This window comes from Phoca vitulina, unplaced genomic scaffold, assembly GCF_004348235.1.
Source record: "Phoca vitulina isolate PV1807 unplaced genomic scaffold, GSC_HSeal_1.0 scaffold13, whole genome shotgun sequence".
NCBI classification, from domain to species: Eukaryota; Metazoa; Chordata; class Mammalia; order Carnivora; family Phocidae; genus Phoca; species Phoca vitulina.
The window spans coordinates 8,658,080-8,680,048 of NW_022589716.1; the positions used below are offsets into that span (position 1 = coordinate 8,658,080).

At 56.4% G+C, this 21,969-nt stretch overlaps 1 protein-coding gene across 1 annotated transcript in view; it reads left to right on the top strand.

The window, feature by feature from the left end:
- MAPKAPK3 (MAPK activated protein kinase 3) overlaps window positions 1-21,871 on the top strand; it is a 29,857-nt gene extending 7,986 nt beyond the window's left edge. The window contains exons 3-11 of the mRNA XM_032411364.1: window positions 10,511-10,650; window positions 12,229-12,293; window positions 12,760-12,839; window positions 14,703-14,826; window positions 16,027-16,102; window positions 16,436-16,560; window positions 17,235-17,320; window positions 17,591-17,671; window positions 18,353-21,871. Of these exons, the coding sequence (XP_032267255.1) occupies window positions 10,511-10,650; window positions 12,229-12,293; window positions 12,760-12,839; window positions 14,703-14,826; window positions 16,027-16,102; window positions 16,436-16,560; window positions 17,235-17,320; window positions 17,591-17,671; window positions 18,353-18,505 (930 nt within the window). The 3' untranslated portion in view covers window positions 18,506-21,871. The remainder of the gene's footprint in view (window positions 1-10,510; window positions 10,651-12,228; window positions 12,294-12,759; window positions 12,840-14,702; window positions 14,827-16,026; window positions 16,103-16,435; window positions 16,561-17,234; window positions 17,321-17,590; window positions 17,672-18,352) is intronic.
- The last annotated feature ends 98 nt before the right edge of the window (window positions 21,872-21,969 follow it).

A 21,969-nucleotide genomic window follows, 5' to 3' on the forward strand; every position in this document is an offset into this window, starting at 1 on the left:
GAAGAGGAGCAGGAGAGGGAGAGCGACCAGGGGCCGGTGGAGGTTGGACGCTCCTCTGGGAGGAGCCTGAGTGAGGCCATGGCGGCCTGTGCTCACCCAAGCCTGTGTGGGGAGCTGCAGGGACGTGGATGAAGCCAAGGGAAATGGGAGAGATGCTAGCAGATATGATGTTGGCTGTTGGCTTCAGAAAGAGCAGGTCTGAGGAGTGGGGAGTCAGAAGGTTCCCTAGGGTCTCGGCACTATGCCTCTGGGAGTAGTCCAGTCTGTCTCCCCTCTCCCCCGCAGCACACACATTTATTCCTTTGTTATCTTTGTGACACCTCCTCCAGGGCACAGAGGCCAGCCGTCACTCTTCTCAGAGCTAGAGGGTGCTGGGTCTCCTGTCTCTATGGCCGGCCCGGGGCGTGGCCTGCTGGGTGCCTCAGCAGGGGTCCCCCGGGCATGGCCTCACTTGCCCTGGTCACCCCTGCTTAGGGAAGGTGGCCACTGCCCTCTGTAGCCCCACTGGCTATGTGGGCATCCCTGTGGCAGAGCTGGCCACTTGGGAGCACAGACTGTGGCTGGGTGGGGCTCTCTTCACGAGGAGGGACCATTAAAGGGACCTGGCTTCTGAGATGAGAATAAAACACTTGCGTTTGCTGAAATTTTCCACTCTTAGGCTGAAAATGTCCTATTTTTACACTGCCATAGGAGAAATAGAACTAGGGTAATGTTTCACCGATAACATAGCTGATTTTGACAGAAAAATGCTTTTTTCCCCTAAGAATTTTTTTTTTTTTTTTATCCCCTAAGAAGTTTAAAGGAGGATAATAGAACCTGGACCCTCTGAGGAGGCACTCTGGGGCCTCACAAGGCACCTGAGTGGCCTCTCCTCAAACCCCCTCTCAGAGGTCTCTGGGTGGGGTGCTGGGATCTGGTACCTGCCTCAGGCAGAGGGAATTCTGGTCCTGCCACTTACTGCTGGTGTAATCTCTGAGAGAGAGAGAGAGAGAGAGAGGATGTTGTAGCTCTCTCTGGGCCTCTTTTCCCTCCTGTGAAGTAGATGCTGATAGTCACAGACCTGCCTGTCCTGTCCCCATTGCCATGTGTGAGGAGACTGCACATCCATTTCCATAGATGGGGAGCGGGAGCTCAGAGAGGTTAAGGGATTGGCCCAGAGTCACCACACACTTTGCAGAAAGGGACATTGCTCAAAAGGATGCATGGGGGCAGTTGAGATGTATAAAGGTGGCTGCCGCCTGAGAGAGTGAAGTTGTGCCCCTCCCCTAGTCTGCCACGCTGAGAGCTGGGGTGGTTCCCTGGCTGGGGTGCCCAGGTCTCCACCTTGCTCCCTCACCTGACCCTTGGCCCCCTCCCCTGAGGTCAGCCATCTCAACCTCTCCCCACCCTGGAGAGTCTGTCCCTTCCTCACTGGGCCTTTCACAGCAAAGCAGGGTCCATAGACTCTTGCTTCTTAGTCCATTTTTGCAAAGCCATGTCCAGTCCTGCCCCTCTCAGGGTTTGAGACCATTTCCTGTGACCTGCTGGTTTGCAGGGGGTCTGTCTCCCCTTGATCCCAGAGGCTGCATCTGGATTTCCCCAAGTTCTGCTGGTGAAGAGTATGGGGCCACTTCAGGGCAGACCCAGGGGAATCCTGGAGCCAAGCAAACCTCAAGGCCCATTTCCACTCAGTATGTACTTGGCACTGTGCTTATCTGAGCTCTCTCTGCGTTCTCATTCCGTCCTCATGGCCACCAGGGAACATGCGTACTGTCACTGTTCCCATTTTCCAGTTGGGACCAGTGAGGCTCAGAGAGGTTGAATGGCCTGCTCAAAGCTAGAGGCAAGTGGAAGATGGCAGTCCATGTCTGCCCTGGAGTCCTGTGCCCACAGCTGGTCCTTCATAGTACATGGTCTCCAGCCGGGGGCACGGGGACCCCTGGGCCTGCCCCAGCTAGCACTTATGTTCCTGCTGTCCCTCTCCCTCCCTGCCTTGGAGTCCAGCTCAACTCCCTCTTTCCGGAAGCATTCTTCCCCTCTCCCACGTGTCTCCAGCCATCTCCCTCCCCAGACCTGGCACTTCTGCCTTTGTTTCCAGGTCGTCTGTGGCTGGTGGGAAACAGGTAAACTGAGGCCATCAAAATTTAGCAAATTGAAGGAGTCTTGTGTTCCTGAGACTTAACCATTTCCAAATGTGTGTTGGATCTCCTGTAGGCTCAGAGCCTCAGCCATTCTCTCCTCTTCCGGTACTGTGGTGGGAGGCACCCAGCCTATCAGCGGTCCTACCCTCCCTCCTGCGCTCCACCGCCTGCCATCAGGTACTCTGGCCTTGGCCTGGAAGGGGGTTGTTTGGGGGCTCCTCTTCTTCCTGGGCTCCCTTGGCTGGGCTTCCCCGTCTTGTCTGCTCTGCCAGGTTCTGGCTCTAGAAAGAAAAGAAGAGGGAGAGAAGGAGCCAGGACCAGTTCCCTAGGGCTTACATCCTCATCAAGCACTCTGATTGGCAGTAAATCATCCATGGACCCCCAAATCCTTGGGGACAGAGTGCCCACGGCTGCATTCCCGGCCCCAGCTCTGGGCCTCACCCTCAGGCAGGGCCAGTAAACATTGGCAGAAGTGGGGGAGGGATCTATAAAATGGGCAGGCCTCCCTAGGCATGAGGGATGAATCTTGGTTCCCAAAAGACTCCCGGCTGCAGAGGTGGCCATGTGTGAGCCGTGAGACCCCGAGAAGCCACAAAACCTCCCTGAGCCTCAGTCTCCTGGGCCACAGTTATAATAGCCACCAAGTGGCAGAGCCTCGTCTAGGTCCCGAGGTGTGGGGCCAAACCCCACATACAAAAGGAGCAAAGCAGCTATCGGCGTGGTCCCCACTGCCTAGAAGCCAACAGATGGGCTCAAGTCCTGACTCTCACTGCCCCGGTGTGTGACTTTGGACAAGTCACTTAACCTCTCGGAGTCGTAGTTTCCCCACAGTTAAAAGGATGATACTGGTTCTTCTCAGGATATGGTGAGCACTGAATGAGGTGGTTTCTGTGATCAGATGCCGTGGCCAACACACCACTGGCCGAGAACCAGGGAGAGATAGCTGTCACGAAGGGGTGGCTAAAACGGATCTGACGCTCTCAGTCCCGGAGCACCCAGCTGGGGCCTGGGCATTCGGGGTCAGTGGTATCATGTGAGCTGACCGCCCTGGAACTTAGCCTCTGAGGAGGAGAGGTAAATGGACAGGGCAAGCCGGCGGCCAGGATACGGCCAGAACTTAATGAAGTGAGGTCTGATCTGGCACGAGGCCAGCTAATCCATAGCTGCAAAATTGGTTCCATTAGCTCCTTTAATGAGCTACAAAAGCTGGGGAAATGAGTGTGTGTGAGAATAGTGGCACATGTCTGAGGCTCTCATTCGAAATGTGGCGAAAAAGTTAGACTTGACCCTGTCAGCAGCTCTCTAAACAGCACTGGCGCCCTCGGCTGGGGTGGGGTTGTTGGGGGCGGGGGGCACGGCCCGGGCTCTATAAGGAGACACTGAGGCCAGACGGCCTGAATCCTGAACTTGAGGTCAATCTATACCGTCCCATCCCTGAGGCTGTGGCCTCGGCCCTGAGTGGACAGAGCAGCTCGTGAGGATCAGGGGCCGGCCAGGGGCCAGGGTGAAGTGTGTTGGAACCCCTCACTGGTGCTAGCCGCACAAGGCAGGAGTGGTCTCAACAGCTGGCTATAAAATGAATTTAGCTTCTCCAGTGGTGTGTCTCTCATAAAAGCAGAGCTCTGTCTAATGGGAAAAATAATCCTAAATAATCAGAACTGGAAGCCCGAAGGGACCTTAGACATGGCTGAGTTGAATGCTCTTGTCAAGGAGGGAGCGTGGTAGGTTCAAAGTGCTTTTTCTTACCTATGACCTCTCTCTGGAGAATAGAGGTTTCCCACAACGAACAAAATGGGAGTGGAAGACCTGTATTTTCCTATACCATTCCATTCAGTTCTGCTGCCCGAGTGTTTGGCGTTGAATGGGTGCACCACGATGCAATCGATAGCCCAGAAATGCAGCTCTTCACTGTTCTTGCCTGAGGCTGGGATGAGGCCCCCAAGTGGGAGAAGGGGTGTTGTGGGGGGACATACCGGTCCTTCCGCCTCTCTCTTCTCTGTACTCTGGCACAGGACAAAGCTGGAATCCCCAGAAAGTAGAGGGTCTGGCGATGTTACCTCGGGCTCCCGGTGGTTGTGCCAGGCTACCATGCCACATGCCGGCCTCAATTTTTAGGAGGGAATTTATAACAGATAAGTTCATGCGAATCCTTCTGTATCTTGCAAAATTATTATTAAAGGTGTTGTCGGAATGTTATACTTTTCCCTCATGTAAGGTCTGATGTTAAATCCCTTTAAGAATTTGGTCTTGAGGGGCGCCTGGGTGGCTCAGCCGGTTAAGTGGTTAAGCATCTGCCTTGGGCTCAGGTCACGATCTCAGGGTGCTGGGATTGAGTTCTGCATCTGGCACCTTGCTCAGTGGGGAGCCTGCTTCTCCCTCTCTCTCTGCCGTCCCCCAACCCCCCCCCCCGCCCCCACCGCTTGTGTTTTCTCTCTCAAATAAATAAGTAAATAAATAAAATCTTAAAAAAAGAATTTGGTCTTGGAAAAAGTTCAATGAATGTCTGTGCTTCTCTTCATGGGGTGATAAAAGCAGCAGAACCTATCTGGTTTCCTTCTTTGCCAAGACTCCCAGGAAGCTCAGAATTAAAAGATGTCCTCAATTATAGTTATGAGCTTACATGGGTTTCTGGTACATTTTATTTTTCTCTGTATTCTAAAGAGAATCTGACGTTTTTTGTTTTAGTCATGGTTTTAGGGTTATAAAATGCCTGAACTCCTGTTGTCAATGAGTAGAGCAGTGGAAATAATGAGACTTAGAGTGGCTCACTGGGCAGTGAGAGCACCTGGATGCCTGGCCTCCAGGAGGTTCTCTTTGCTGTAAGGATGATGTCTCTCAGGCTGTGGGTTGTCATGAAATCTGGAGTAAATATTTCTTTATTTGTTAGTGCTTCACTGATGGGAGAAATTGCAAGCCAGCTCTCTTCCCCCGGAAGGAGTGGGTGTTCCCACAGTGGCCACAGAGCAGCTTGGCCTGGGCTGCAGGTTAATTGGCTGGGAGTATGGAGGTTGGGTGAGGGGAGGCTGCCTGTCCAGGCTGGTGGCCTGGGGGCCTCCTGTGTGTGAGACAGATGGGGAGACTGTGAACACTTCTTACTTGAGAAGAGCCCGGCCCTGGGGTTAGCTGGATGTGGACACTAGATACATGGGTGAGCATAAGGGCCTGGGTAGGTGGCCCTTCTGGGGCTGGGAGGTGGCTGGAGTAGGGTGTTGGGGGCTTGTCCCAAAGCTGTGTCCTCACAGAGCCGCCACAGACATCCCAGTTCCATGTGATGCTCTAGGAAAGCGGAGGGAGTGCTTTTACAGCTCTGGGCAATGTGAGGTGATGCAGGAGACAGGGCCTCAGTGGGAGAGGAGGTCTGGGTGGAGGGGTCTGGGCTTGGGCAAGGCGGTCACAGGGTGAGTAGTGGCAGCAAGACCGCCAGTCTTTCTTGGGCACCTCTCTGTGCCCAGTACTCTGGTAGGCACCGGAGAGAGAGAAAATATTGGATGAATGAATGGACAGATGGATGGGTCCCACTCTCTGGGGGTTCAGAGTCACTGTTGCAGGGGTGGGAGACATGCATGCCCACGGCCCCCACCCCCATGCTCCCTATACCCACGCAGCCCCAGGACACACCCCTATACCTGCCTGTCTCCATGTTCCCGTGCCCCCCACCCCCTGCGCACCCACACCTGTGCACACGTTTGTTCCAGAGCAGGTCTCCCGAGGCCTGTAGCGGTAGTTTTGGTTGGTGCCACCCCATCCTCTCATTTCCCTTCAGGGAGGGGTTGTCTGGACACTCTCTTAAAAGTCCCTTCTTCTCCTTGTTCAGTCTTGCCACACTCCAGCTTGGTGGCCCCAGGGCTGTGACTTCATCCTCCTGAACCTCTCTTTCCTCAGTCTGTAAACTGGGGTTGCCAGCCCCGCCCGGCTCGCCTCACAGGGCAGCGCCAGCATTCCCATGAGATGAGGGGGGAGACTGTTTTGTAAACTGCAGATTGTTTTCCAGTCCAGCGTTGCTCTCGCTTTCCCCGCTTCTGGACTGGGGAGCTCCTCCACCCACATGTGAAGCCTGTCCTTGGGTGGGACAGGATGCAGCATGCAGGGAGGGAGGGGGCCTGGCTAGTCCTGAGCCTCCCATTCTGCCTGGTGCTGCTGGCGGGGGGGCCCATGGGCCCCTCGGCCTCAACCTTTGTTGGGGTCCACTGGTGGGGTTGGCAGGGCCATTCGGCTGTAGGCTCTGGGGGCAGCTTGGAGAATTTGTCAAAGGAGAGCGAGGGAGAAGGGAGAGGTTGAACCTGCTTCGTCAAAGCCTAAGGCTAGAGCAGTGTCGTTTGTTCAAAGAAATGTCATCCCAGATTCGATGTTCATCTAACTTCACCGGGGGCCCACAGCTCAGTACAGCCAGGAGCCCCTCCCTTGGGAGGAAGCCAGGGTTCTGCCTCATGGGTGTGTGGGTACCCGCTGGGCGCTTCATGCAGCTGCCCAGGAGCCATCACAGAGCCTCAGCTTTGGTGGACCCCTAGGGGGCCCGGGGGACATGGGTGGGAGTGAGGTTAGGGTGGGGTCTGCCAAATTGGCTGGTCAGAAGGCTATGCCATCTTCTTTTCTTCCCATCTGTGACTGGGAACCAGGTGGCGCCCATCTGTTTCAGGAATTTGGATATGGGTCTGTGGAGCCTCAGGGACTGCTCCATGGGGGCGGGGATGGGGGAGGGGGGCTACAGTAGTTACTTTGCAAGGAGCCCCTGACCAGAGGTTTCTGTTCCTCCAATCTAGCTCAAGCACTGTAGCTCAACATTAGGGAAACAGAGGCCCAGAGAGGCAAAGGAGCCACCAAAGGTCACACTGAGAGTAAGAGTAGAATCTGAGCCTCCTATCTCCTAGCCCTGTGCTCATTTCCATGCCTGGGAAAGTGGGGCTCTTGCTTGGGGACATCTTTTATGAAGGGTCGTGTGGACTCATGTACCTGTGTGAATGAAGCCAATGAATTGCCATTTATAGCAATGGCCTTGTGGGCTGGAGCAGTCAGGATGGGCTCCTTGGGAGAGGAGGTAAAGTCTGGTTCACCAGGGAGGGTGGGTGAGGTGGAGTGGGGAGCAAGTTCGGCCATGTTGTCATGTCTCTCGTTGTTGAGCCTTCCTAGGTCTTCCTCAATTTAATCTTATTCTGTCCTCATGATGGGTTGTGAGTGTTTCTTCCTCTTAACCCCACTTCATAGATTTGTTCCATAAATCTACAAATATTACATCAGCCAGTGCTCTGTGCCAGGCCCAGTACTGGGACCCAGGGATGACCAGGCAGGCTGGTGGTGCCCTTGCCCTTCCTTTGCCTCTCTGGGCCTCTGTTTCCCTCCAGCCTGGCTGGGGCACCAGCTACGTGGTCTGGGACCAGTTAGTTCCCCTTGCTGTGCCTCCATTTCTCAGCTAAGGAACAGGGATAATGAAGCCCCTTGCTCCTAATATTTATAAAGTGCTCAGAACAGAGCCAAGTACGTTGAAAGTGCAATACTTATATGCATGTGTTTGTTTAAAGAGTTATCAAAGGAACACTAATTGTAGGCTGTGAGCCGGCGCTGCACAGGAGGGAGGTAAAAGGGCGATGACGCGGGAGCTCGCTGGGAAGCTGGAAGTGTTTCTGTCTTGCTGGGGGTGTGGGTCGTGGGGGGTGTGCGGCTGTCGAAACTCATTGAGCTGGACTCTTGAGGCCTGTGCATTTTACTGTACGTGAAGTGTACCTCAACCAACAACACACACAAACACACACATATATATATAAAGAAGAGTGGAAGGGAGAATGAGGGGTCCTTGAGGTCCTCTTCAGTCAGGGTGGTCAGGGAGGGCTTCTGAGAGGAGGTGATATTGGGGGGACTCCTGGAAGAGGAGAAGGCTCTGGCTATGGAGAAGGCAGATGAGGAAACTGAGGCTTAGGAGGTTTGGGGCCACACTCAGGGCCAACCTGAGGGATCAAGAGTGACAGCCCAGGAGGTTTCTTGGCAGCTGGGCCTGGGCTCTGGCCCCTGTGATCTCCCCTGCAGGGAGGCCAGTGGGGACATTTACTGTGTTTTCTGGGGGCAGCCCTCTCCCCACCCCTGTGCCTGTTCTTAGGGTCTTGGCACTCAGAAAAGGACAATTTTAATCCATGTGGGAAATGGGTTCCTAAATACGGACTAAGTCGGGTGGGGGGCATTCGGAGGTTCCAGCTCAGGGCAGCTCCACCTGCTTCTCCACCTCAGCAAAGACAGGGCCCAGGCCCAGGCCGTAAGGCCTTTGGGCCCCTCCTTGGCCATACACTCCCCTCCTCCTTTCCCTCCCACACCTTCCTTCTAGCACCATGTCCACCCTCCCACCCTTTGTTTGTTCAGGAGCCCAGTGTTTTCAACCTGCCCTGATTTGCCCTAAAGCTGCCTTCAGCCTGGTGGGAGGTATAGAGGCAAAAACCCTAGAGGGGAGGTGCTGGGAGGTCTTTCCAGAGGAGGAGACATCTGAACTGAGCCCAGAAGCTTCCTCAAAAAGAGGGAGTTGACCCAATGGAGAAGGAGAAGGGCAAGAGTGTACGTGGCATAGGCAGAGTGAGGGCTGTTCGGGTCAGCAAGTACATCATTCTGACAAGAATGCGAAGGGCTGGGGGCAAGGGATAGCAGGCAATGAGAGCAAGCCTGAAGGCCAGGGGAGGAGGTAGCCATTATTTGGAGGAATGGGGGTGGGGATTTAAAGAGTGGGGACAAGGATAGGTGGGGCTTGGGACCCCACTGGGAGGTTTCCAGCTGTGTACTTGGGAGTTTTTGAGAGGAGAGAGAGGACTCGGGTGTAGGGGTGAGATGCCAGGAGCAGGGCAGAGGGAGGAGGGGATCCAGGAGCCAGCCTGGAGAGTCAGGCCGGACTGGGGAGGAGATGGCAGGGGGGCAGGGAGAAGTGTAGGGAGGCCATGCAGAGAAGGGTGCAGAAGAGACAGAGCAGGGAGGGAGGATGGCGCATCTTGGGTCCTGTGGCTAAAGACTGGGGGACCCCTGGCTAGAGCCACAGTGGGGGTGAGCTGGTGTGGTGAGTGGGGGTGACTGAGCCCCTGCCCCCAGCACCGTGAGCAAGAAGCTGGTGCTCAGGAGCTGTGTGGTCACGGAGCTGAGGATGTTCTGGGAGGCAAGGGCAGCATGAGCAAGGGACTCAGGTTTCCAGGCTGGGAGTCTGTCCACAGCAGCCTCTGTGCACACCCCCATCCTGGACTGCTTAATGGAGCAGGGACCCCCAAAACTGGTGGAGGGACTTGCCCGGCTTCTTTCACCCCCAGGCTAGGGTCAAGGTGAGCAGCTCCAGAGATGGAGGAACAGCCACGGGGCAGCAGATGCGAGAAACTGCTGACTTCCTCCGTGCCTCAGTCTGCCTCTGCCTAGAGAGCTTGGTCCCAGAGTCTGCCCCACACAGTGCCCTGGCAGAGGGGAAACCATCCTGCAGACGAGGAGACCAAGGCCAGGATTGGCCCAGGGTCCTGTGGGGGCTGAGCAAGATGAAGCTGCTCTGAGCCCCAGGCTTGAGTTCTGACCCTGGTCCTCAACCCTGATCAACTAGAAAACAAATGGGGCGGGGTCTCAGGTGAGCAGCGCTGTGGGAGGATGGCTTGTCCTGCTGTCCGCATTCTGGACCACCTCACCCTGCATGCTGACTTTTCCTCCCCTACACCTCCTCCTCTGAGCAGGACCTCCGGGGCCTTGCTCGTTTCTGGTGATTGGCCTTCTGGTTGGCGGCCATAGCCTAGGGCTGAGTTAGCCTGAGCAGGGATCCTGATGCCCGCGCACCCACTGCGTGCCTTGCCGTGATGCATCCTGTGGGGATGGCTCCGTTATGACTCCATTTTACGGAGTTGTGGGCTGTGGCTTGGAGCTGTGAATGTTCACGTGAGGTCATACTGAGTCACTGGAGGAATTCAGCCCCAAACCCAGGCCTCACCCGACCAGGCTGTCACCTCCTTCAGCTAGGGTCCCTCCTGCCCCCAGACTCTACCTCTGGGTCTACAACTCTTATGCCATCCCATTGGAAAAATGCAGTTCCAGGGATGTGTGGCCCCTGGCCTGGGGTCTCACATCTGATGTGTGATTTGTCTACAAAGCCTGTGCAACTGCCACTTGACTTGCAGCCCCCAAGAAGGGAGGCAGGGCTTCTGTAAGCAGCCTCTGAGCCTTTCCAGGTTGTCAGCCACCTCCCAGGGCTTTCTTGTGGTCATTGGACCACAAGTCAGAGAGACCTGGATTTGAATCCTCATTCTGCCCTCCATAAGCTGCGCGAGCTTGGGCAGGTCACAGGCCTCTCTGAGCTTACATATTCTTGTCTGCCACATGAGGGCGGTGACACTAGTGGGGGGCTGCTGGGGAAGTGGGCTGTGTGCCTCATGCTGTCTGTGCCTACCTGCCCTCAGCTCCTGTATGACAGCCCCAAGGCCCGGCAGGAGGTGGACCACCACTGGCAGACCTCGGGGGGCCCTCACATTGTGCGCATCCTGGACGTGTATGAGAACATGCACCATGGCAAGCGCTGTCTCCTCATCGTCATGGAGTGGTATGCTGGCCCACCCTGCGTCGGGGCCTCATCGGTACTCCTGTGGCCCCCAGGCTCCCACCCTTCTTCTAGGGGCCCTCTCTGCTCTCAAGATAGCAGCTGCAGGAGGCACCCCAGCCCCTGAGGAGTAATGGAGGGCAGTTGCAGGCCTTGCCCATGGAGCTGTGCAGCTGGCCACAAGGCCGTTCCGTCCGTGTGGGAAGGGAACTCCAGGGGCTCCAATATGGCCTCCGTGGGTGTGCTGTCACTCTGTGAGGAGGGGCTGGAAGAGGGGTCAGAGAAGGCAGCCGAGCCCTGAGTGTGTGATGCTGGGCAAGGCCCTGCTCCTCTCTATGCCTCAGTCTCCCCCGCTGAACAGGAGAGGGTGGGACAGGGGTGCCTGGGTGGCTCAGTCGTTAAACGTCTGCCTTCGGCTCAGGTCATGATCCCAGGGTCCTGGGATCGAGCCCCGAATCGGGCTCCCTGCTCAGCGGGAAGCCTGCTTCTCCCTCTCCCACTCCCCCTGCTTGTGTTCCCTCTCTCCCTATGTTTCTCTCTCTGTCAAATAAATAAATAAAATCTTTAAAAAAAAAAAAAAAAGAGGATGGGACAGAGTGTCCATGCCCCAAGGAGTTCTATGAATTCATAACACCTTGTCAGAGATGGACTGTCCATGGCTTTGAGATGGAGGCTTCAAAGCCTCCTACCTTGGGAGGAGCAGGACACACACCGTCACCTCCACCTTCTCCTTCCTACCTGGGTTTGGGCTCCCGTGGTCCCAGGAGACCACGGGGTAATCCAGGAGCCAGCGGCCTCTTCTACCTTGGGCTTCTCCCAACAGCACTGTGGCTCAGCCCTAGCCTTCCTCAGATGCTGGGTCTCGTGTCTGGACCTCAAGCTCCTCCCCATCCACCTTTAAGCAGCCCTCATCCTATAGGTTAGCAGCCCTTGAGTCAGATTTGAGGTTCAGATCCTGGCTCTACCACCAACTAACTGTGTGATTTTGGGTAGCTCTTAACCTCTCTGAATTTCTGTAACTGCCACATAAGACGTGGAGGAAGATGTTAACATGCTATTCGCCCTGTACCTGACTCCATTCTCAGGGCTCCACGCGTACTGCTTACTCAATTTGCACAACTCTGTGACACTGGTACTCTAAATCCCATTTTACAAAGGAGGAAGCTGAGGCGCAGAGAGGTAAAGGGACCAGGCCAGGTTCACATAGCGCTGTAGGTGTTCAGAAAACAGTGGTGATGATGATGACAATTGACATCTCCTCCCTTATTTGAGGGAACTGAGACTTGGATGAGGGTTGGGCTGCCCAAGGCTCAGCCAGGTGGGGGCAGCCCCGTGGGAATACAAGGCCCCCCCCCCCCCATGATCTGAGGACCTGAGCCTACCCTAGTTCTAAGAGTCCAGATCAACCCACCCAAGCTGATGGCCTCCTATGCACCAGGTTCTGCAGGGCACAGGGAGGCTGCCCGTAACCATTTCCCAGGGGCAGGGTGGCCGGGTCTAAGCTCTGGGCCCATGATTCAGGCCAGGAGCAGGCTGACACCTGATTCAGGGGGCCCTGCTTCTAGTCACTTTCTCTTCTAGCATGGAAGGTGGTGAGCTCTTCAGCCGGATTCAGGAGCGTGGCGACCAGGCTTTCACCGAGAGAGGTAGGTGTGGGCAGCAGGACCAGAGGGGGCATTCGGACTGAGACGGGCTGCACAGAGTTGCTGTGTGATGCTGGGCAAGGCCCTGCTCCTCTCTATGCCTCAGTCTCCCCCACTGAACAAGAGAGGATGGGACAGAGTGTCCATACCCCAAGGAGTTCTATGAGTTCATAACACCTTGTCAGAGATGGACTGTCCATGGCCTTGGGATGGAGGCTTCAAAGCCTCTTGGTACCAACCAACACTTGAGCTGGGAAGAGGTGGCCCAGGCCTGAGGAAAGAGGTCCAGGTGGGCTGCGACATCCCCAGAGGAAATTAGGATGACTGGGGTGGGGGTATAGGATGGGTCCTGGGTGGCAGGACTGCTCTCACCATCTTGTGCTGTTCCAGGGGGGATGATTGGGTGGAAGCCCCAGGCTACCCGACCTTGGCCTGGCCTCACTGGCCCTTCCTCTGTCTGTGTCTGCAGAAGCTGCAGAGATCATGCGGGATATCGGCACTGCCATCCAGTTCCTGCACAGCCAGAACATCGCCCACCGAGATGTCAAGGTGAGGCTCAAGGTTAGGGGACCAGAGAAGGGAGTACACAACCCCCAGTGGCTCCCAGCACCCACTAGATGGAGGCAAGTTTCCTTGATTGGCATTCAAGGCCTCTGTCCCCTAGCCCAGACTGTTCTTCTCAGCCACTTCTCCCATGGTTCCAGCATACTCATCCTGCCCTAGCCAGATGGGTCTCCTTGTTTCTTTCAAACACTGTGTAATCCCAATAGGCTTTAGAACAACTGAGTGCCTACCTCAAGTCAGTAAGCCCTGACAAGCATCTTGTTTAATCCTCACATAACCCTGTGGGATCATTGCCATTACCCATTCTACAGATGAGGAAAACAAGTCTCAGAGAGATTGTGTCTTGCCTAAGCCTGCGCAGACGCCACACCGGTATTCATTCATCCATTCTTTCTGCGAGGATTTTTTTTATTTTAAAGATTTATTTATTTATTTGAGAGAGAGAGAGGGTGAGGGGGTGGGCGGAGGGAGACAATCCTTCAAGCGGACTCCCCGCTGAGCGTGGAGCCATCCCAGAAGCCTGAGATCATGGCCTGAGCTGAAATCAAGAGTCAAAGGCTCAACCGACTGAGCCACCTAGGCGCCCCCAATGCCAGCATTTTCAGGGAAAGAAGCCGTTAGCTGGGAGGCAAGGAGGAACGAGCAGAGGTAGTCCCAGTTCCTGGGCCTGCTTGCCCTTTCAGTGGATGGGCTTCAGACATGTTCTGGAGGCTCAGCTCTCCAAATGTCCTGTGTAGGGAGGGCTGGGTCCTAGAGGTCAGCAGGACCAGATGGGGAAAACGCGACCCGTGTGAGGCTCCCCACGTGCATACGCACGTACGTGCCAGCCACCATAGAGCAGAATCTGCGAGTCCTGAGCCCGCTGCCCCAGGCCTGGAGCGTTACCCTGAGGCCTGTTTCGTCCTGAGACTGGGCTGAGAGTTGCTGAGGGCCCAGCTGCGGCATCAGGTTCCTCCTCTGGCTGAGTACCACCAGCCCGTTTATCCCTTGATTCTGGATACACGTGGAGCCACGACAAACTCACCTTCTGAACCCTTGCTTTATTTTGGCCCTGCCTTCCTTTTTTTCCCCAAGGAGAGAACAGTCTTCTGTAGAGGTGACTCCCTTGTATAGATTAAATGTGCTTTCCTGTTTTCACCCCAGTCCAAGGTCGGATAATCTCAAATAGAACCAGAGAAAAGGCTTTCACTGGCCCCAAACTGGAACTCCATCCAACACCCTGTCCTTCTACCCCAGCTCTGCTTGAGGGTCCCCCCTTTCCTCCATGGCCCTAGGTCCTACCCATTCATTAAAAACCAGCTTCAGGGCTGCCTCCTCCATGCAGACCTCCTCACTGTCCTCTCCTCTTAGGCCTCTCTGTGCTTTGCAACCAGGAAGAACTGCCTCTGTGCAGCTCCTGGGGCCTGAGGGGCAGGGGCCTTCTCCCCGAGTGGCCTCAGGCGGGCTGCCCTGCTGCCTTGTTCTGGGTTGGGTACCGGACAAGTGCTTGGCAACATGAGCTGCCTACCTTGCCTGGAACCCTCATTTTGGTATTTCATGACAGCATCACCAACTCAGGCTCTGAAGTTCCTACCCCTGGGCTCTCTGGGGTACTTGGCTCTTCTCAGCTTTGGCTGAACACCTGCCTCTGTTTCCCTTCTGCAAAAGGAGGCATCACCTCCCAGCCACCTTGGTCTTCTTCATATTTGACCCACATTGTTGGTGACCAAGGCCAGGTCTTTTTAATGAGATGGAGCTGGTTCCTCCTGAACTGATTGGGTTGAAGGAAGTCTGCCTGAAGATCATCTTGGGAACTCTTCCCCCACCTGGTGCCTAACTTCAGACCAATGCTTTATCTTCCTGGCCCAGCCTGAAAACCTGCTCTACACGTCCAAGGAGAAAGATGCAGTACTCAAGCTCACCGACTTTGGCTTTGCCAAGGAGACCACCCAAAATGCCCTGCAGACACCCTGCTACACTCCCTATTACGTGGGTGAGTCCTTGGGACGTGGTTTGTATGTCCCTACCCCCACTGGACCCTGTTGCCGTGTGGGGCAGCCCGTGGGTTGCAGAAGCCAAAGGGTTAAAGCCCAGTAAGGAGGGAGGGAGGGATTCTGTCTTTGTGGAGGCGGTGACGTGGGGGGCCGGAGGCTGCAAAAATATTCTCCCAAACTTCAGCTTCTGCTTTTGAAAATAGATCCAGGAAAATTCTGGCTGTGGCCTGTGAGCTGAATGACATCACAGCAGCTCTAAATATATACGTGATAAAAGGCTGCCATCAGCTTGGGACGGAGCCCAACCGCGGTTGTTTTTCTCCAGTTTTTATCTTTCTGGGATTCATATTCAGAAAGTAGGCAGGCCTTTCCTATTACATTAGAAGGATACAGGACACCAGCCCCTTGTCTTCAGGGAGAGGGTCCCTTAGGCCAGGGCAGGGATAGGACTTGGGGGTGTCACATACCCATGCTTCCTTCCTTGGAGAAGCTCCTTGCTCCCTTATGAGCAGGTAGCCCAGATCTGGAAAAGCCCCTGCTGAAGGTGCTCCTTATCCGAAAGGGGTGATGACTCGCATTACAGGGGGTCTTTCCCCTCAGGGGAGACCTTCCAGGAGAGCTGCTTAAGGAGTGGGGAGCCCCCGAGACAGCCGAAATGGTATCCTGTTTACCAGGACGTGTTTTGCAGTATTTTGGCTCAGAAATCTTCTGGCCTACCCATCTCATTGCACAGGTGGGAAGAACAAGGCCCCATGGGATGGTAGCCAAGCTGAAAGCAGAAACCAGAGCCCTGCCCCGGCCCCTCCTTGCCCATGGGCTAGGCTGTGCATTCAGGGGGACAAGGGACATGGGGCTGCTGGGGGGAGGAGGCCCTCTTGCCTATGGCAGGACCCCACCAAATCCCAGACTGGCCTTCCTCCCTTTCCTCCCTCACCAAAGGCTGATATCGGCCCAAAGAACCCAGGAGGCTATCATTCCTTACAGCCCAGCCTAAAAGTGGGTTTATTTTTTCTGGGAGCTGTTTTTCCTCCCCCAACTTCACACACAGGCTGCCTTCCCAGAAGGTGCCAGACACCAGTCTGCTTTGCCCCGCCCCCCAACCCAGGTACCTGCTCCCCACCTTGCTCAGGCTTCAGGCTCCTGTCTGGGCTCCAAGACCCTTGGGGCTGAGAGCCTTCCTGTGCCCTCTGCCCTGGTAGCTCCTGAGGTCTTGGGTCCAGAGAAGTACGACAAATCGTGTGACATGTGGTCCCTGGGCGTCATCATGTACATCCTGTGAGTACCACGGCCTCTGCCTCCTACACCACCGCCCCCTGCTACCCTCGGTACCGCTTCTGCCTCCTCTCCCCCAGCCCTTGGTGAGGGGCTTGAGTGGGTCATTCTTCATGCAGGCTGGGGACACCCCTCTTTCAGGGTGCCTGAAGGTCTCTCCTTGCCAAGGGCAGATGGCATTCCTAGGATGAGCCCAGAGTCCAGAGGGCTGGTCTTCTTGCCCAGGTGGCTACCTCGGTGGCTGCCTGTCTTCCCAGTCAGGGATTCGGGGAGGAGAATGGGTCCACCCTGGCGCTGCCCTCACACCTGTGCCGAATGACCTCCACTCTCTCCCAGCCTGTGTGGCTTCCCGCCCTTCTACTCCAACACGGGCCAGGCCATCTCCCCAGGGATGAAGAGGCGGATCCGCCTAGGCCAGTATGGCTTCCCCAATCCTGAGTGGTCGGAGGTTTCTGAAGATGGTGAGTGAACCTCTCTGCCCCAGCTTGCTCTGCCGGACCCCATTAGCCTTCATTCTGGGACCTACCACGTTGGTGTCAAAGCAACCTGTGTTCAAATCCTGGGTGTGTGACATCCCACATCCCATCTCCCAGCTAGGGACCCTAGGCAAGTCACCCAAACTTTCTTTTTTTTTTTTTTAAAGATTTTATTTATGTATTTGACAGAGAGAGACACAGCGATAGAGGGAACACAAGCAGGGGGAGTGTGAGAGGGAGAAGCAGGCTTCCCACTGAGCAGAGAGCCCGATGCAGGGCTCGATCCCAGGACCCTGGGATCATGACCTGAGCCGAAGGCAGAAGCTTAACGACTGAGCCACCCAGGCGCCCCAAGTCACCCAAACTTTCTGAACCTCAGTTTCTATATCTGCTAAATGGGCTCAAAACTTGCCTCCTCAAAACATCCTCTAACTCCTACCCCTTCTTAGTATTTCCCTTTTGGGGACCACAGACAAATTTGCCCTGTACCCATTCTCCATGGCTGCTTAATGAGTTACCCCCAAACACGTGGTGGCTTAAAACAAGAAACAGTTGTTAGCTCACTGTTTCTGTGGGTTAGGAATTCGGGAGCCCATGCAGAACTGGGGCGACTGGCTCTGAGGCACTCTGCAGCCTCCTCACTCCCCTGTCTTCCCCAGCCAAGCAGCTGATCCGCCTCCTACTGAAGACAGACCCCACAGAGAGGCTGACCATCACACAGTTCATGAACCATCCCTGGATCAATGTGAGTGCCTCCTTGTCCTGTGGCGGGCAGGGTGGCAAGCTGGAGGGGGGGGCTGTGGGCAGGAGGGTGGTGGCTCCGGAGGCCCTGATGCAGGCCACAGATATGCAGCAGGACCCCGCCGAGAGCCTGACTTTGCCCCTGCTCCAGTCCGGCTCCTTCACCTCCCTGAGCCTTGCTTCCCATATCTGAGACCAGGAGAGAGGGTGGGGCCGGGGAGCCAGGGCCGTCTCTGGTGCCTGTTCTAATCCAAGGGTTTGGGGCTCCTTCCAGCAATCAATGGTGGTGCCGCAGACCCCACTCCACACGGCCCGCGTGCTGCAGGAGGATAGAGACCACTGGGATGAGGTCAAGGTGGGTGGACGCTGTTGCTGTCTCAGTCTCCCAGGATTTTGGGAAAAGGGACTCCAGGGTGTGGCGACCAAGAGCCTGGGTCATCATCCCCTCCCCTGGGGTGAGAGCCCGGGGTGTCACAGACTGCACCAGGGGTCCAGCTGGGGCACCCAGAGCACTGGGCCGCACTACTGCATTCAGGGTGGTGCTCCTGGCTCACTGGGACTCGGGGCCGGGGGCTCAGTGAAGGAAGGGGCTTTGGCCATAACCCCCCTTACAATCTACATCTGGGAGGGTGGTCAGCCTGGTTTCAGCATAGGGGACAGCAGCTCAGAGCCCCAGGGCACCCCGGGCCCAATCTTCAGGCTTTAGTGCCCTGTGTGCCCCACAAGTTGGTGTCCCCTGCAGGCCTGTGGTTCTTAGCAGGTGACATTGGTCCAGGTCCCTGCCCTACTTACCCTTGGTGTGGTCACAGGGAGTCACTATACTTTCTGTGCCTTGGTGGATAAGCTCAGTGTCCACCACAGAGCACTACAGCGTGGATTAGGGGACACAAGGGGATGGCCCAGTGCTAGGCGCGCAGTGGGCGCTCAGGCAGCAGAGCTATTGCCGCCCTCGTTGACATTAGTAAGGGGCTGGAGGCAGGAGGGTGATGGCTTTTGAGGCCAGTCCGTCCTGACCTCCATGGACATCTGTCACCAGGAGGAGATGACCAGTGCCCTGGCAACCATGCGTGTGGACTACGACCAGGTGCAGATCAAGGACCTGAAGACCTCTAACAACCGACTGCTCAACAAGCGGAGAAAGAAGCAGGCAGGCGGTTCCTCAGCCTCCCAGGGCTGCAACAACCAGTAGCGCGCCGGGCCTTGGATGAGGGCCTTGGATGGGCCGGGCCTCTCAGCCTGGGGACAGACAGGAGTGTGCTGACGCCCCGGGTCACTGTTTTTAACAAAAGGATCATTTTGTTGTGTTTTAATTTGTCACTTAGAACTTCAGGATGGGGGACCGTGACTCCAAACCTCCTTAGAGAGGGAGCCCTGGAGTTAGGGAGCCGCCTGCCCCAGCTGCAGCGCCTTTGGCCAGAGCAGCCTGAGTGGGACGTAGCTCTGTTGGGCACGCTGGGGCATGGCTTTAGACTTCTAGGCCACCGGCAGTCGTGGCGGGCTTCCCTCCTCCCTTGGAGACATCCCCCTGTAGGGTGGGCAGATGGGCCTGGCCCTGGGAAAGGCATCTGGCCATGGGTTGCCATGGTGACCAGGGACCGGCTTGCTGTCTGTGAATGCTGAGTGAGAGAGCAAGGGAGGGAGAAGGGGCAATGGGGGTCTGCCTCTGCGTCCTTGGGGCAGCTGGTCTCCTTCACACTGCTCCACCCTCTCAGCCTCCCTCCCTTTGGTCTCCTGAGGCCCACGGTCAGTTTGCCTGCCTCGCTGGGTGGTCCAGCCCTATCTTGCTGCAACCCCATCCCACAGGGCCCCTGGAGCGCCCTCCCCGCAGAGTCCCTGGGCCTAGTGATGCTGTTACTACCCCTTACCCAAAGAGTGGCCTCTCATCTCAGGGGAGGGTGGGAGGTATTTTTAACCCTTTTCTACTTTGGAAAATGTCACTGTGACAAAAGCCAGTACAGTTCTCTTGCCCCTACCCACTCACCGGTTCCCAGGCAGGAAAGCTTCTCTGTAATGGTTCATCCTCCACCTTGTCCTGGTTGACGGCAGGGGCTGCCTTCTCGTGGACTTTTGTGAGAGTGGATGGCTGGGGGCAGGACCCAGGGGCTCCCCATTAATCAGGGGTCTCTTTCTACACTCTGGGTCAGACCCCAGGCAGTGGAGGGCTGCTGAGTGATGCTTAGAAGGTCTGGTTCTGGGTCCCAGCTTCGGCCTGAGTCGGAACAGAGAGGATCCCTTCCTTGCTGGTCCAAGCTTACCCAGTCCCACGGCTGCCCCGGGTCGCCTCAGGGTTCTCAGTGCCTGATATGGGCCCGACAAGTGCCTGACACCCAGCCTGGTCCCTGACCTCTCTTGCTGGCTGGGAAACCCTAGCCCACGGCAGATAGGAAAACACTGCTGGGTTTTACATGTAGATAGTAATAAACACCATTTTGGCGTTTCCTCCTGGTTCCTGGGTGTCTCTGTCTACACGAGTGGACAAAAGTGGCCCAAGGGCAGCTGCTCACACCTACTAGCGATCCCCCCCTTAGGCCTAGTAAGCATGTGGGCTGGCTCCGGGGCCACTGTGGCCTCGCCGGGCATGGACAGGTCAGACAGAGAGGCAGACGCATGGCAGCTTCCTCATGCCACCAGCCATGGGGCGCCCGGAGCACCGTATGTGTGACACCCACCCCCGGGCCCCGCGTGCGCCAGCGTCTGCCCACAGCGGCCACCCCCAGCTGCATGCCAGCCTGCTGAAGGGCGGGCGGAGAGCCTGCTGCAGCGCTGAGCTATTTTCAGAAGCTGCCAGATTTCATTTGGCAGCGAGAATATCGGGGGGGGGGGGACGCTGGAGACTGTCTTTTGACTATTCCGGCAGTAGAGCACCCTCAGCCCTCGGGAGCCCTTGCGGGCAGCTTCGAGGTGGGGCCTGACTGTGGCATATTCCCTCAGCTCCTATCTTGAAATCTCCCAGTTTCCCAAGAGCTCAACTGGCACCCGCAGCTCTCCCTCCACCTCCTGTCCCCTCAAGGCATGGGGGAAGGGGTGGAGATGGTAGAAGGCAGGGAGAAGCCAGCACTCCTGAGATGCGGGCTGCTTCCTAGCTTGGCGACCTTGGACAAGTCCCCCAGCTTTCCCACCTCAATTTCCTCAACTGCGATGGGGCGGTAGTGCCCACCCTGGGGAGTCATCTGGGGGATCCAGGCAGAGGATGCGTGTGAGGTGCCTATTGAGGTGCCTGGTGCATGGCTCGTGCCCAGGACCCATTTGCCACCCCAGCATCCTTAGCCATCAGGAAGGAGAGAAGTACCTGAAGTTGCTAGAGGGAAAAGCAACCCTGCCCCAGATCTATCTCTGGGACTTTCCACCCCCCAAAGTCAGGCATTCGCCACCCATGGGTTTTACTCCCAAGGGCCTGCTCTCCAGAGCAGCATCACCTCACCCGGGTTTCCTGAACCTCGGGCAAAGCCTTGGGCTTCAAGGAGGGTGGCCTACCCTTCTGAAGGGCCCCTGGGCCCCCCAGATGAATTCTGGGGACCTCGTGGAGCCTGTGGTTCAGACCAACCCTCGCCATGTACTCTGCCCAGTGCAATACTGGCCAGATGCAGAGGCAGATTGTCTAGTCACAGAGCCGCAGACAGACTCCCTCTCTGGGCCCTGAGCACCCACGGCGCTTGAGCCCCCCGCGCTGCGTGCGAGGAAAGCAGCAGGGAAAGCTGCACGCAGGGCTCTCACCTCAGGGAGTTCACTCTCCTCCGGGAGAAGGACAAAACAGCAAACAAATGCTACCAAATCTCAGGCTCGAAATGGTCTATGGAGGAAGGGCGTGGCTTAAGAAGGAGGTGTCACAGGGCCTTTTGAGCCAAAGAGGGAACTGATGCAGCCCAGTGGCTGGGGAGGGGGTCTGATAGTTTACAGGACTGAAGGCAGAACTGCAGGGACCTGGCCCAGAGCCCCGGGGACAGAAGGACTCTACACCCCTCAGCGCTGCCTGTCTGTGCTTCTCCCTGGGGCTGATCTTGATCTTCTGCCTGCACCGCCTTCTCACAGCCGAGACCGCGGCTTCCGCAGTTCCAGCAGGGAGGCATCTGCCAGGGGCCTACACCCCAGACCCAGGGAGGGATTCTAATCGGCCGTACTTGGCCCATCGCTGTTGTGGGGAAGGGGAGGTGGCTAGCTTGGTGGGGGTGCAGCAGAGGGAGTTAGCAAAGGAGAGGGTTGGAAGGATTGCCCCCATATCTGCCGTGTCTGCTCGGCCACTTCCAAGAGCTGAAGAGACGTGGGGTCCCCTGATCTCTGGCATCAGGTACAGCTCTCATAAGCCAGGGTGAGGAGGCTGGGTGCCTGGCCAAGTCACACTGTTTGGGCCTCAGTGTGGCTATCTGTGAAATAGGAGCAAACCCCTGACAATCAGCTGGAATTAGGTGAACCCCAAAAAGCTGTGTGGCCACTTGTTCTCATCAGCCTGTTCCGACACAGGCATTTACTTGGCCACCATGTTGGCGTCCCTGGAAGTTTTCAATAAAGAATCCGCGAGAGGTGTATTCACATGTGTGCACGAGTGAGTGCACGTGTGTGTGTGTGTATGTGTGACATTGCTTCCCAGTGCTTCCCAGGGATGCTCCCCTGACCCAGCTGACAGCAGAGTTCTCTGTCTTGCAAACCTGGTGCTGG